Source organism: Plecotus auritus (assembly GCF_963455305.1).
Source record: "Plecotus auritus genome assembly, chromosome: X".
In the NCBI taxonomy this organism is placed as follows: Eukaryota; Metazoa; Chordata; class Mammalia; order Chiroptera; family Vespertilionidae; genus Plecotus; species Plecotus auritus.
The window spans coordinates 132,639,106-132,651,463 of NC_137784.1; the positions used below are offsets into that span (position 1 = coordinate 132,639,106).

Here is a 12,358-nt window from a genome sequence, read left to right on the forward strand (position 1 = left end):
TTGCCTCCAAGTCAAGGAAGAGGAGGCCGACAGGACCCGGGTCTGGGGAAATGGGGGATTGGGGCCCAGTCTGGGTGCCAGTCAAACTGGTGGAAGCAGGGGAAATGGGCTGCCTCAGGTAAGGGAGTAGCAAGGGGGAGTCTGGCCTTGGGCCGGATCATCAGAGAAGTGGGGTTCTCAGAGGGCTGGGGGTGGTGCTTAGCCTTGGGATAAACAGGAGGCAGTAGGACCGGGAAACCCAGCCTTGGGCCTGGGGTTAACGTCGAGGAATGGACGGGGAACCGAGGGAGTGTGCGCGGGGGGTGAGGGTGGGCCTCCGGGGGTCACGTGGTGGGGGTGGCTGGCGCTGCTCTGGGCGTGGCGGGGCGCCCGTGCGTTCCCTGTTGGGAGACGTCACAGCGCGCGCGGGCGTCTGCTGACTGCACGGCAGCCGGCGACTTTGCCAGGCTACTGTCGCTGTCTTCGCTGCTGCTGCTGCCGCTGCCACCATGGCTCAGTACAAGGGCGCTGCGAGCGAGGCGGGCCGCGCCATGCACCTGATGAAAAAGCGGGAGAAGCAGCGGGAGCAGATGGAGCAGATGAAGCAGCGGATCACCGAGGTGCGGGCTGGGCGGGGCCGCCACAGAGCATGCGCGCTGCACACTGCCCCGGCCCCCTGGGGCCCCTCGCGACCCCGGGAGGGAGACCCTTGCTTGCTGACCTCCAGCAAGGGTTAGAAGCGAGCCGGCGATTGTCTGCTCATCTGTAAAGTGGGCCCAGAAGGCTGAGCCGACCTAGCTTGTGACAAGCCTCCAACAGACAGTGGTTCTATTGGTCACATTGGGGAGCCCCTCGCAGGCACAGAGCATCCTGGCTCTGGCCCCTCAGCCCTGAGAGTTAGGTCTGTGCCCTGAGCCAATGGGTCCCAGGAAGGGCAGGCCCCGCAGGTCCAGGCCAATCCACCAGTTGGTGAGGCTCTTTCCAGAGCCCTTTGCCCTGCAACAAAGGTAGGCTCAAGCATCAGGGGTGCTAGCAGGTCACAAAGGCCTTCAGTGAGTGGGAGGTCAGGAAGGAAGGAGTTGTTCTCCCTCCACCCCCGCCTTTGGGCCTTTGCAGTAGCCTCTTCCTTTGGAATTCAGGACATGAGGGGCAAGCAGGCTCCTACCTTCTTTACCATGGAAGCCGGGCCCAAGCAAAAACCCTTATGCTGAGGCCTCTCTGTTCATGCCCCACTCAGTGCTGACTCTCTGGCCAGCCAGAGATACATTTCTCTGCTGGCCACCTCCTCCGGAGGCCACTGGCTAGAGAGAGAGGGACCTATGTGGGATGGGGCTGAGCTGGAGCGAGGAGGCCTCATGGGAAGCTGTTGGCAGCATCTGGAGCTGAGAGGGAGCCATATTGCTCAGTGAGGGACGAGGTCTCTTGGCCACTCTTCACACTCCTGTCACCCCTTGACTTGGGTCTCCAGAGCTTCATCTGAAAAGCTGGGTATCGCCGAAACCGGTTTGGCTCAGTGGAAAGAGCGTCGGCCTGCGGACTGAAGGGTCCCGGGTTCGATTCCGGTCAAGGGCATGTACCTTGGTTGCGGGCACATCTCCGGGGGGAGGTGTGCAGGAGGCAGCTGATCAATGTTTCTCTCTCATCGATGTTTCTAGCTCTCTATCCCTCTCTCTTCCTCTCTGTAAAATATCAATAAAATATATTAAAAAAAAAAAAAAGCTGGGTATCGCCCGGGCAGTGTAGCTCAGTGGTTGAGCATCGACCTATGAACCAGGAGGTCACGGTTCCATTCCCGGTCAGGGCACATTCCCAGGTTGCTTGATCCCCAGTGTGGGGAGTATAGGAGGCAGCCAATCAATGGATTCTCATCATTGATGTTTCTCTCCCTCTCCTTCCACCCTGAAATCATTAAAAAATATATATATTTTTTAAAAGCTGGGTATGGCCCTGGCTGATGTGGCTCAGTTGGTTGGAGCATTGCCCTGTACACCCAAAGGTGGGGGGTTCGATTCCTGGACAGGGCACATACCTAGGTTGAGGGTTTGATTCCTGGTTGGGGAACATGCAGCAGGCAACTAATAGATGTTTCTCTCTTTCCCTCCCTCTCTCTAAAATCAAAAAAAAAAAAAAAATTAAAAAGGCAGGTAGAACCCATGGATCTAGGGTACTGAGGGAGCTCTGGTCCCCAAGGGTAGGTCTGGAGGGGCCAGAGCAGCTCAGAGGTCACAGGAAAACAACCCCATTTAGCTCCCTCAGCACTGAAAGAGCCTCTCGCAGCCCTGTGGAAAGTTCCATCCACTGAGGAAAGGGGACGTGTTTTTGCCAAGGTCACACTATAGGCCAGGAGCAGATCTGGGACTGGAACCCAGGCCCAGGTCCCCACTTCCACCGTGGCGTGGTGGGTGGCCCTCACCGCCACTCTCCCTCCCCTACAGGAGAACATAATGAAATCCAACATTGACAAGAAGTTCTCTGCGCACTACGATGCGGTAGAGGCAGAGCTCAAGTCTAGCACTGTGGGTAAGCAAAACATGAGTGTCACCCTCTCCTGGACCCAGGGGACTGTTGTTTTGCTGGCTCTGGGTGGCCGATCCTTACCCCCGTGTCTCCTGGCCTCACAGGACTTGTGACCCTGAATGACATGAAGGCCAAGCAGGAGGCACTGGTGAAGGAACGGGAGAAGCAGCTGGCCAAGAAGGAGCAGTCAAAGGAGCTGCAGCTGTGAGTCCTCTGTGCCGGCAGCCCCCTGCCGAGGTGTAGCTAGCGCATGGAATTGGGTCATGCTGGCTCCTGCATCTTGAACAGGGACCCTTGTGTCCTAATCAGAGCACTGCCCATGAACTTGAAGTGACCCAGGGCAGTAGGACTCCTCAGGGTCTGTACCCCATGGGCCTACACTGAGCCCATAGGTGGTTCTGGCTCATGGAAGGGGCCTCAGGTGAGGATGTGGTGATGATGGCTATCCATGCCTCACAGGAAGCTGGAGAAGCTGCGAGAGAAGGAGCGCAAGAAGGAGGCCAAGCGGAAGATCTCCAGCTTGTCTTTCACGCTGGAGGAAGAGGAGGAATTGGATGAAGAGGAGGAGGAAGAGACCATGGATGAGGAGGAGTTGGAAAGAGAAGGTGAGGGCAGGCTAGGGGCACCAGGGAGGCGCCCTGCCTGCAGCACTCTGTCCCAGGTTTCTAGCTCTAGAGTGAAGCAGCACATCCACCACCCAGCTTCAATTGCCCATTGTGTTTATGGTCCCGAACTTCACATGTCAGGGCAGGAGAGAAAGAGCCAAGTCTGCACTGTGTAGAGCCCTAGCCTGCTTGGTTCAGTGGATAGAGCGTCAGCCTGTGGACTGAAGGGTCCCAGGTTCAATTCCAGTCAAGGGCACATGCCCGTGTTGTGGGCCTGCGAGAGGCAGCTGATCAGTGATTCTCTCTCATTATTGATGTTTCTCTCTCCCTCTCCCTTCCTCTCTGAAATCAATTTTAAAAATATATTTAAAAATATTTTTTAAAAAGCTGAGTTGGGGTGGGGGCTTGCCTTCAATGGCAGTAAGTCAGAGCCAGTCGTGTGAGCCTGTACAGGGGCATGGGGTCTTCAGTGCAAGACGCTGCCAGAGCAAGCTGCTGTAGGTACCATGAAGGATGGACCAAGGATGGGAGAGAATGGTCTAGATCAGGCTGGCTGGTAGAACTTTCTGTGATGACTAGAGGCCCGGCGCACGAAATTTGTGCACGGGGGTGGGGTGGGTGGGAGGGGGGTTTGTCCCTCAGCCCGGCCTGCACCCTCTCCAATCTGGGACCCCTCAGGGATCCCTGTGGGATCAGGCCTAAACCGACAGTCAGACATCCCTCTCACAATCTGGGACCACTGCCTCCTAACCGCTTGCCTGCCTGCCTGCCTGCCTGATTGCCCCTAACTGCTTCTGCCTGCCAGCCTGATCACCTCCTAACTGCTCCCCTGCTGGCCTGATTGACACCTAACTGCTCCCCTGCTGGCCGGATTGCCCCTAACTGCCCTCCCCTGCCAGCCTGATCACCCCCAACTGCCCTCCCCTGCCACGACCTGCCTCCTCTGCCGGGACCGGCCTTCTCCACACCACATGGAGCCACGGGACCCCCAGGCCTCCCTGCGCTGAGTGGCCGCTGGGCCCCGCCTCTGCTGTGCATGAGGCCATCTTTGTGGCAGCATCGCACGCGAGGGCGTGAGGACCACCTAGGCTTTTATTAACATAGATGGAAATGTCTGTGCTGCCAGGTGGCCATTGAGCGTGTGGCTTGTGTGACTGGGGTACTAAGTTGTTAAATTGTGTTTGGTTAATTTCAATGTAAATTGACAGCCACAGAAATTCAGTGGCTACTTATGGGGCAGTGCAGGTCTCAGCTGAGGAAATGAGGGGCTGTAGGGACAACTTAGAAAGGCTGGGGAACAAGGACAAAGCCAGCATGGGGGCCCCATGTGCCCTGCACCTGCTCCATGCCGGGCCAGGGTCAAGACAGGCGGACAAAAGCAGGGCACTGTTGCCCTGGGCGGTGTGGCTCAGTTGTTTGAGCGTCGACCTATGAACCAGGAGGTCACTCTTGTAAGAGTGTCAAGGGTGCTAAGACCAGCAGGTTGAAGAACCACCGTTTTAGTTCACGTCCCAGTTGGGGAATCTGAGTCCCAGAGTCCAGGATGTTGGCAAGGCTGGCTTTTCCTTCCCTTCTCCCAGTTAGCTGTGAATGGGAAAAAGGAATATCATGCACTTTGGGGGCTGTTGTGAGGATTAGATGAGACAACAGATATGTGGCTGTGGGACCTGGCCAGATAGCTGAGTTGGTTAGAGTGACATCTCGATACACCAAGCTTGTCGGTTCGATGCCTTATCAGGGCACATACAAGAATCAACTAATGGCCCAGCTGGCGTGGCTCAGTGGTTGAGCATCTACCTATGAACCAGGAGGTCACACTTTGATTGCTGGTCAGGGTACATGCCCGGGTTGCGGGCTCCATCATCAATGTGGGGCGTGCAGGAGGCAGGCGATCAATGATTCTCTCTCATTATTGATGTTTCTGTCTCTCCCTTCCTCTCTGAAATCAATAAAAATACTTTTTAAAAAACTAATCAACTGGCCGAAACCGGTTTGGCTCAGTGGATAGAGTGTCAGCCTGCGGACTGAAGGGTCCCGGGTTCGATTCTGGTCAAGGGCATGTACCTTGGTTGCGGGCACATCTCCAGTAGGAGGTATGCAGGAGGCAGCTGATCGATGTTTCTCTCTCATCGATGTTTCTAGCTCTCTATCCCTCTCCCTTCCTCTCTGTAAAATATCAATAAAATATATTAAAAAAAGAAAAAAAAACGAATCAACTAATGAATGCATAAATAAGTGGAACAACAAATCAATGTTTCTCTCTCTCTCTTTCTCTTTTTCCCTCTCCCTTTCTCTCTCTCATTCTCTCAAAAAATCAATTTAAAAAAAGATATGTGACTGTGATGAGCGCAGCTCCTGGAACAGAGGGGGCCCTCCCCCAAGCACCCACTCCTCTGTGGATGCCCTACCCATCCAATGCAGTGGAGCCTTTGCTCCCTCAGACACTGGCCCAAATGCCATCAGGTCACAGCTGATGGAACAAGAACATAGTACATGTATATGTGCATGCGCATGTGTGTGCATATGCATGTGGAACCTGTAGTCCCAGCTGGCAGTGCAGGCTGCTGAGGCTGGGAGCAGAGGGCAATGTGTCCCAGCCAGGGTGGTCTAGGAAGCCTCCAAGGAGGTGGCGTTTGAGCTGGGCCCCAAGCAACAAAGGTCCAGGACCCATCGCGTAGCTGACCTCTGTGTTTCCTTTGGCTCCAGAGATCCCCACGAAGAAGAGGAAATTGGGGAAGAACCCAGATGTGGACACAAGCTTTTTGCCTGACCGCGACCGCGAGGTACAAGCAGCCTGACCCCAGCCCTGGCCCTGACCTTGGCAGAGGCTTTTGCTCAAGGAGTGGGGTCCTGCATGCCCTCTGAGCAGCCTGGGGCATCCTCCCTGTATACCTTTCTTCTCCCAGGAGGAGGAGAATCGGCTCCGGGAAGAGCTGCGGCAAGAGTGGGAAGCCAAGCAGGAGAAGATCAAGAGTGAGTGCTCATGCCCTAGCTGGTTTGACTCAGTGGATAGAGCATCCGCCCAGGAACTGAAGGATTGTGGGGTCATTTCCGGTCAAAGACATGTACTTCGGTTCAGGCTCGATCCCCAATCCCCAGCCCCGGTGAGGGCGCATGTGGGAGGCAACCAATTGATGTGTCTCTCTCACATCGATGTTTCTCTCTCTGTGCCTCTCCCCCTCCCTTCCACTCTCTCTAAAAATCAATGGAAAATATCCTCATTGAGGATTAACAAACAAACAAAAAGAGTGAGTGCTCACCAAGTGGGACCTGCATGGCCCAGCCTGGGGTGCTGGGCCAGTGAGAGCCCTGGGCTGGAGGCTAAGCCCCAGGGAGCTTGCGGGGGCTGGAAACTCATGGTTCTGGAGACTAAGTGGCAATTCTGCTTTGTAGGTGAGGAAATTGAAATCACCTTCAGTTACTGGGATGGCTCTGGGCACCGGCGGACAGTCAAGGTGGGCAGTGTGGGGCCTGCAGCCCACGCCCTGTGCTCCTCAGATTCAGTGAGGAGGAGCTGCAATCCTGGTTTTGGAACCTGCAGGTCCCTTCCTGTGGGTGGCCCCTGGGTATCCTGGGGGGAGCAGGGAAGAGGGCCTGGCCACCTGCGATAGTGACAGCTCCGGGGTCCCATCTTTCCCTTCCAACTCTCTGGTATCCTGGGTGCCGGCTCTGACCTCATGCAGATGAAAAAAGGCAACACTATGCAGCAGTTCCTGCAGAAGGCGCTTGAGATCCTGCGCAAAGACTTCAGTGAGCTCAGGTAGGGTGTATGTGCAGGTGTGAGCATGTGTGAACATGTATATGTGTGTGTGCATGTGTGAACATGTATGTGCCTGCTGTCCCAGCCCTGGTACCAGAAGCCCCAAGTGGTGTCTGCTGCTTGTGGCTCACCAGGATGACTGCTCCCTGTGTACAAAAGTGGCATGCGGCACTGTGCTACTGAAAAGAGGGTCGGGATTCTTTATATATATACTAGAGGTCCGGTGCACGGATTTGTGCACCAGTGGGGTCCCTCAGTGTGGCCTACAGGGATCGGGCTGAAACCAGCAGTCCAAGGCCACCTGCCGTTCCTGCCTGTGGCTCCTGTTCATGTCAGCCCCGCTGTGCCTGCCACGTGCTCGCGCCCAGTCAGTCCCAATCAGGAGAGGCTTGCACCGCCGCAGTGGTGCTCGCCTGGCGCTCACCAGCCGTGAGCCCTGCATTTGGTGCCCCTCTGTCAGCTGAGCAGTGTTCTCGCTGTGGGAGCACACTGATCACCAGGGGGCAGCTCCTGCATTGAGCATCTGCCTCCTGGTGGTCAGTATACATCATAACAACCTGTCGTTTGGTTGTTCAGGTTTTCTGGTGGTCAGTCGCTTAGGCTTTTATATATATAGATATTTTTAAAATTTATTTTGAATATATATATATATATTTTTAAATATATTTTATTGATTTTTTACAGAGAGGAAGGGAGAGGGATAGAGAGTTAGAAACATCGATGAGAGAGAATCATTGATCAGCTGCCTCCTGCACACCTCCCACTGGGGATGTGCCCGCAACCCAGGTACATGCCCTTGACCAGAATCGAACCTGGGATCTTTCAGTCTGCAGGCCAACGCTCTATCCACTGAGCCAAACCGGTTAGGGCTATTTTGAATATATTTTTATTGATTTTAGAGAGGAAGGGAGAGGGAGAGAGAAACATCAATGATGAGAGCGAATCATTGATTGGCTGCCTCCTGCACATCCCACACTGGGGATGGAGCCCACAACCCAGGCATGTGCCCTGACTAGGAATTGAACCGTGACTTCCTGGTTCATAGGTCAACACTCAACCACTGAGCCACGCTGGCCGGACAGGATTCTTTTTCCATCCCTTTCACCACACATAGCTTAGGTGGGAGCATGGGCCTTTGCTCTTTAGCCCAGATGTGGGGGATAGTGGGTGCTACTCCTGGGCTCACCAAACCTAGTAGCCAGCCTCAAAGCAGTCGGGGTTGCCTCCCAGCTCCAGCACTGGTCTCCTTGGCTGGCTGCTGCTTCATCCATCCGTGCCCTCCTGCCTTTCTCCCTCAGGTCAGCAGGGGTGGAGCAACTCATGTACATCAAGGAGGACCTCATAATACCCCACGTGAGTCCCCTCTCTTCCCACAGCCCTGGCATGTGGAGGGGTGGCGGGCATTGGCCTGCCTGGGGGCTTTGTAGGACAGTCTGCTCTGCTCTGGGCTTTGGCTCGGGCTGGGGAGCGCAGTGTTGATAGCTGTGCCTGCATCCAGCCTGCATGTGGGAGAGGCTGGGATGGGTCATCAGCCATGTCTTTCCTGTCCTTGGCTCCTAGCACCACAGCTTCTACGATTTCATCGTCACCAAGGCCCGAGGGAAGAGTGGTGAGTGCACCCGGCCCAGCCCCTCACCTTCCCCAGCAACTCGCCCGAACATCTCAGGGCAGCAGCCTGAAGGTGGGCTGGCTGCTTCTCCCCGTAGGCCCACTCTTCAATTTCGATGTTCACGATGATGTGCGGCTGCTCAGCGATGCTACTGTGGAGAAGGACGAGGTACGGGGGTGCAGGGGCGCTGGGCCAGGGGAGGGAGGAGCAGTGGATGGAAGAGAAGTGGAGAAGTCAGGCCCTGGAGAGTATCATGCTAGGTGAAATAAGCCAGTCAGAGAAAGACAAGTATCACATGCTCTCACTCATATGTGGAATCTAATGTACAAAATAAACTGATGAATGGAGTGGATCCAGAGACATGGAAGCATAGAATATACTTCAGAATATTGGAGGGCAGGTTGGGGAGGGTGGGTGGATGGGAAGAGATCAGCCAAAGACCTTGTATGCATATATGCATAACCCATGGACACACACAATAGGGTCATGAAGACCTGGGGCGGGGGGGGGCGGCTAGAAGGGGTCAATGGGGAAAAATAGGGGCCATATGTAATACTTTCAACAATAAATATTAAAAAGAGAGAGAGAAGTGAGGTCCCTGGGTGACCTTGAGCACAAGGCCTGGCTAACCCTTCTCCCTTCCTCAGTCACATGCGGGCAAGGTGGTGCTAAGGAGCTGGTACGAGAAGAACAAGCACATCTTCCCTGCCAGCCGCTGGGAACCCTATGACCCCGAGAAGAAGTGGGACAAATACACAGTAAGAAAGCCCCGCCGGGGTGGCCTGGTACTGGGCTGGTCAGTGGGAGCTGGGGGCTGGGTGCTGGCCTGGCTGGGGTGGGCTACACTGTTCTGCTAGGGGGCCACAGCGATAGGCCAGCCCACCCCACTCAGCTCGGCTTCCCTTCTCTGTCCCTTTGTCCTTACACCAGATCCGGTGAATGCAGAGGTGGAGCAGGCTTGCTCCCTCAATCCCCTCCAGTCTCCCCACTGCCCAGGTCTCCAGGACTCGAGAAGCCCAGCTCCCCCATCCTGTGATGTCACCGATCATCCCCTGCCCCTGATGCTGTCAGTTACTGCTTTTTCCTTTGCAATAAAGAAGTTGTGCCCAGCCGGTATGGCTCAGTAGTTGAATGTCGACCTATGAACCAGGAGGTTACAATTCCATCCCTGGTCAGGGCACATGCCCAGGTTGTGGACTCGATCCCTAATGTGGGGCATTCAGGAGGCAGCTGATCAGTGATTCTCTCTCATCGATGTTTCTATCTCTCCCTCTCCCTTCCTCTCTGAAATCAATAAAAAATATATTAAAAAAAGAAAAAGAAAAAAAAAGAAATGCACATGTCAGAGTCAGAGCACCTATACTGTGTTTTATTTAAAAAACACATTTTTGAGGAGACACCAAGATGGCGGCATAGGTAAACACCTAAACTGCTGCCTCGCAGAACAATTTCAAAACTACAACTAAAAGACAAAACGGACATCATCCAGAACCACAGGAAGGCTGGCTGAGTGGAAATTCTACAACTAGAAGAAGAGAAAAGCACACTGAGACTCAGAGGAGCTGCAGGAGGCAGAGGTACTAAGACGTGCACGCAGAGAGGACTGGCAACTGAGTGCACATCTGGCTTTCTCAAGGGGAGGGAGACAAAAGCTCCCGACTGTGCTGAACTCCAGTTCCAGGTGAGACTTTGGGGACCCAGACTCATACGGGGTGAAACTGGACTGTCAGGAAAGAGAAAAGCACGCTGAGACTCAGAGGAGCTGCAGGAGGCAAAGGTACTGAGCAGGAGGGAGACAAAAGCTCCTGACTGCACTGAACTCCAGTTCCAGGCGAGACTCTGGGGACCCAGACTCATACGGGGTGAAACTGGACTGTCAGGAAAGAGAAAAGCACACTGAGACTCAGAGGAGCTGCAGGAGGCAGAGGTACCGAGGTGCGCACGTGGAGAGGGCAGACAACTGAGTATGTGGCTGTCTTTCTCAAGTGGGAGGGAGACAAAAGCTCCCGACTGCACTGAACTATAGTTCCGGGCAAGACTCTGGGGACCCAAACTCATACGGGGTGAAACTGGACTGTCAGGAAAGAGAAAAGCACACTGAGACTCAGACGAGCTGCAGGAGGCAGAGGTACCGAGGCGCGTGTGTGTGGAGAGGGTGGGCAACTGAGTATGCGGCTGGCTTTCTCAAGCGGGAGGAAGACAAAAGCTCCCGACTGCACTGAACTCCAGTTCCGGGTGAGATTCTGGGGACCCAGGCTCATTCGGGGAGAAACTGGACTGTCTAGCAGCGGGCGGAACTTGAGGGCGGCTTTCTCTCAGAGGTGCTTGCAGCAATTACCATGAGACACTGAGACACAGGGGCCTATTAGGGCAGGGCTGATGGGAAACCAATGCTGTCTGCTCCACCCTGAGACTCCACCCCATCCAAGCTGAGCTCAGAGGTTTTTGCAAGCCTTGTCTCATAAGGGTGTCTCTAGCACAGCAGTTCTCCCAGAGTAGACACAGCTGATCCTCACAGCCAATTGGCCTGGAGGTCAATTCCTCCCAGTGATACCAACAACAATCAAGGCTTAACTACAACAAGACTGTGCACACAGCCCACTAAGGGGTGCACCAAGAGTGTCCACCTCAGGTAACTGGGGAGGCTGAGCCACTGGGCCCTATAGGACACCTAGCACACAAAGCTACTCTACCAACTCAGGGAAGCAGCCAAAATGCGGAGACAAAGAAACAGATCACAAATGAAAGAAATGGAGGAAAGCAAACGACTGGATATAGAGTTCAAAACCACGGTTATAAGGTTTTTCAAGAATATCCTAGAAAAGGCCGATAAATTTAGCGAGACCCTTGAGGATATGAAAAAGGACCAACTAGAAATTAAGCATACACTGACTGAAATAAAAAAATATTATACAGAAATCTAACAGCAGACTATAGGACCGCCAGAATCAAGTCAAAGATTTGAAATACAAAGAAGCAAAAAACACTCAACTGGAAAAGCAAAAAGAAAAAAGAATCCAAAAATATGAAGATAGTGTAAGGAGCCTCTGTGACAACTTCAAGCGTACTAACATCAGAATTATGGGGTGCCAGAAGAAGAGAGAGAGCAAGATACTGAAAACCTATTTGAAGAAATAATGACCGAAAACTTCTCCCACCTGGTGAAAGAAATAGACTTATAAGTCCAGGAAGTGCACGGAACCCCAAACAAAAGGAATCCAAAGAGGACCACACCAAGACACATCATAATTAAAATGCCAAGAGCAAAAGACAAAGAGAGAATATTAAAAGCAGCAAGAGAAAAACAGTTAATTACTTACAAGGGAGCACCCATACGATTGTCAGCTGATTTCTTAACAGAAACTATGCAGGCCAGATGGGAGTGGCAAGAAATATTCAAAGTGATGAATAGCAAGAACCTACAACCAATATTACTCTACCCAGCAAAGCTATCATTCAGAATTGAAGGGCAGATAAAGAGCTTCACAGATAAGAAAAAGCTAAAGGAGTTCATCACTGCCAAACCAGTATTATGTGAAATGCTGAAAGGTATTCTTAAAGAAGAGGAAGAAGAAGAAAAAGGTAAAGATAAAAATTATGAACAACTAATACATGTCTATCAACAAGTGAATCTAAAAATCAAGTGAATAAAAAATCTGATGAACAGAATAAACTGGTGAATATAATAGAATGAGGGGCATAGAAAGGGAGTAGTCTGATAATTCTCGGGGGGAAAGGGGTGTGGGGGTGCGGGAAGAGACTGGACTAAAATCGTACACCTATGGATGAGGACAGTGGGGGGGTGCAAGGGCAGAGGGTGGGGTGGGAACCGGGTGGAGGGGAGCTATGGGGAAAAAAGAGGAACAATTGTAATAATGTGAACAATAA

The 12,358-nt window shown here is 53.2% G+C and overlaps 1 protein-coding gene across 1 annotated transcript; it reads left to right on the top strand.

The window, feature by feature from the left end:
* The first annotated feature begins 395 nt into the window (after positions 1–395).
* On the top strand, positions 396–9,762 carry FAM50A (family with sequence similarity 50 member A). The gene is made up of 13 exons (XM_080652100.1): positions 396–599; positions 2,415–2,499; positions 2,601–2,700; positions 2,956–3,101; positions 5,808–5,884; positions 6,008–6,074; positions 6,495–6,556; positions 6,785–6,861; positions 8,160–8,214; positions 8,422–8,470; positions 8,568–8,638; positions 9,118–9,228; positions 9,401–9,762. The coding sequence occupies exons 1-13, from the start codon at positions 489–491 to the stop codon at positions 9,407–9,409; spliced, it is 1,020 nt and encodes a 339-aa protein (XP_080508226.1). The 5' UTR covers positions 396–488; the 3' UTR covers positions 9,410–9,762.
* The last annotated feature ends 2,596 nt before the right edge of the window (positions 9,763–12,358 follow it).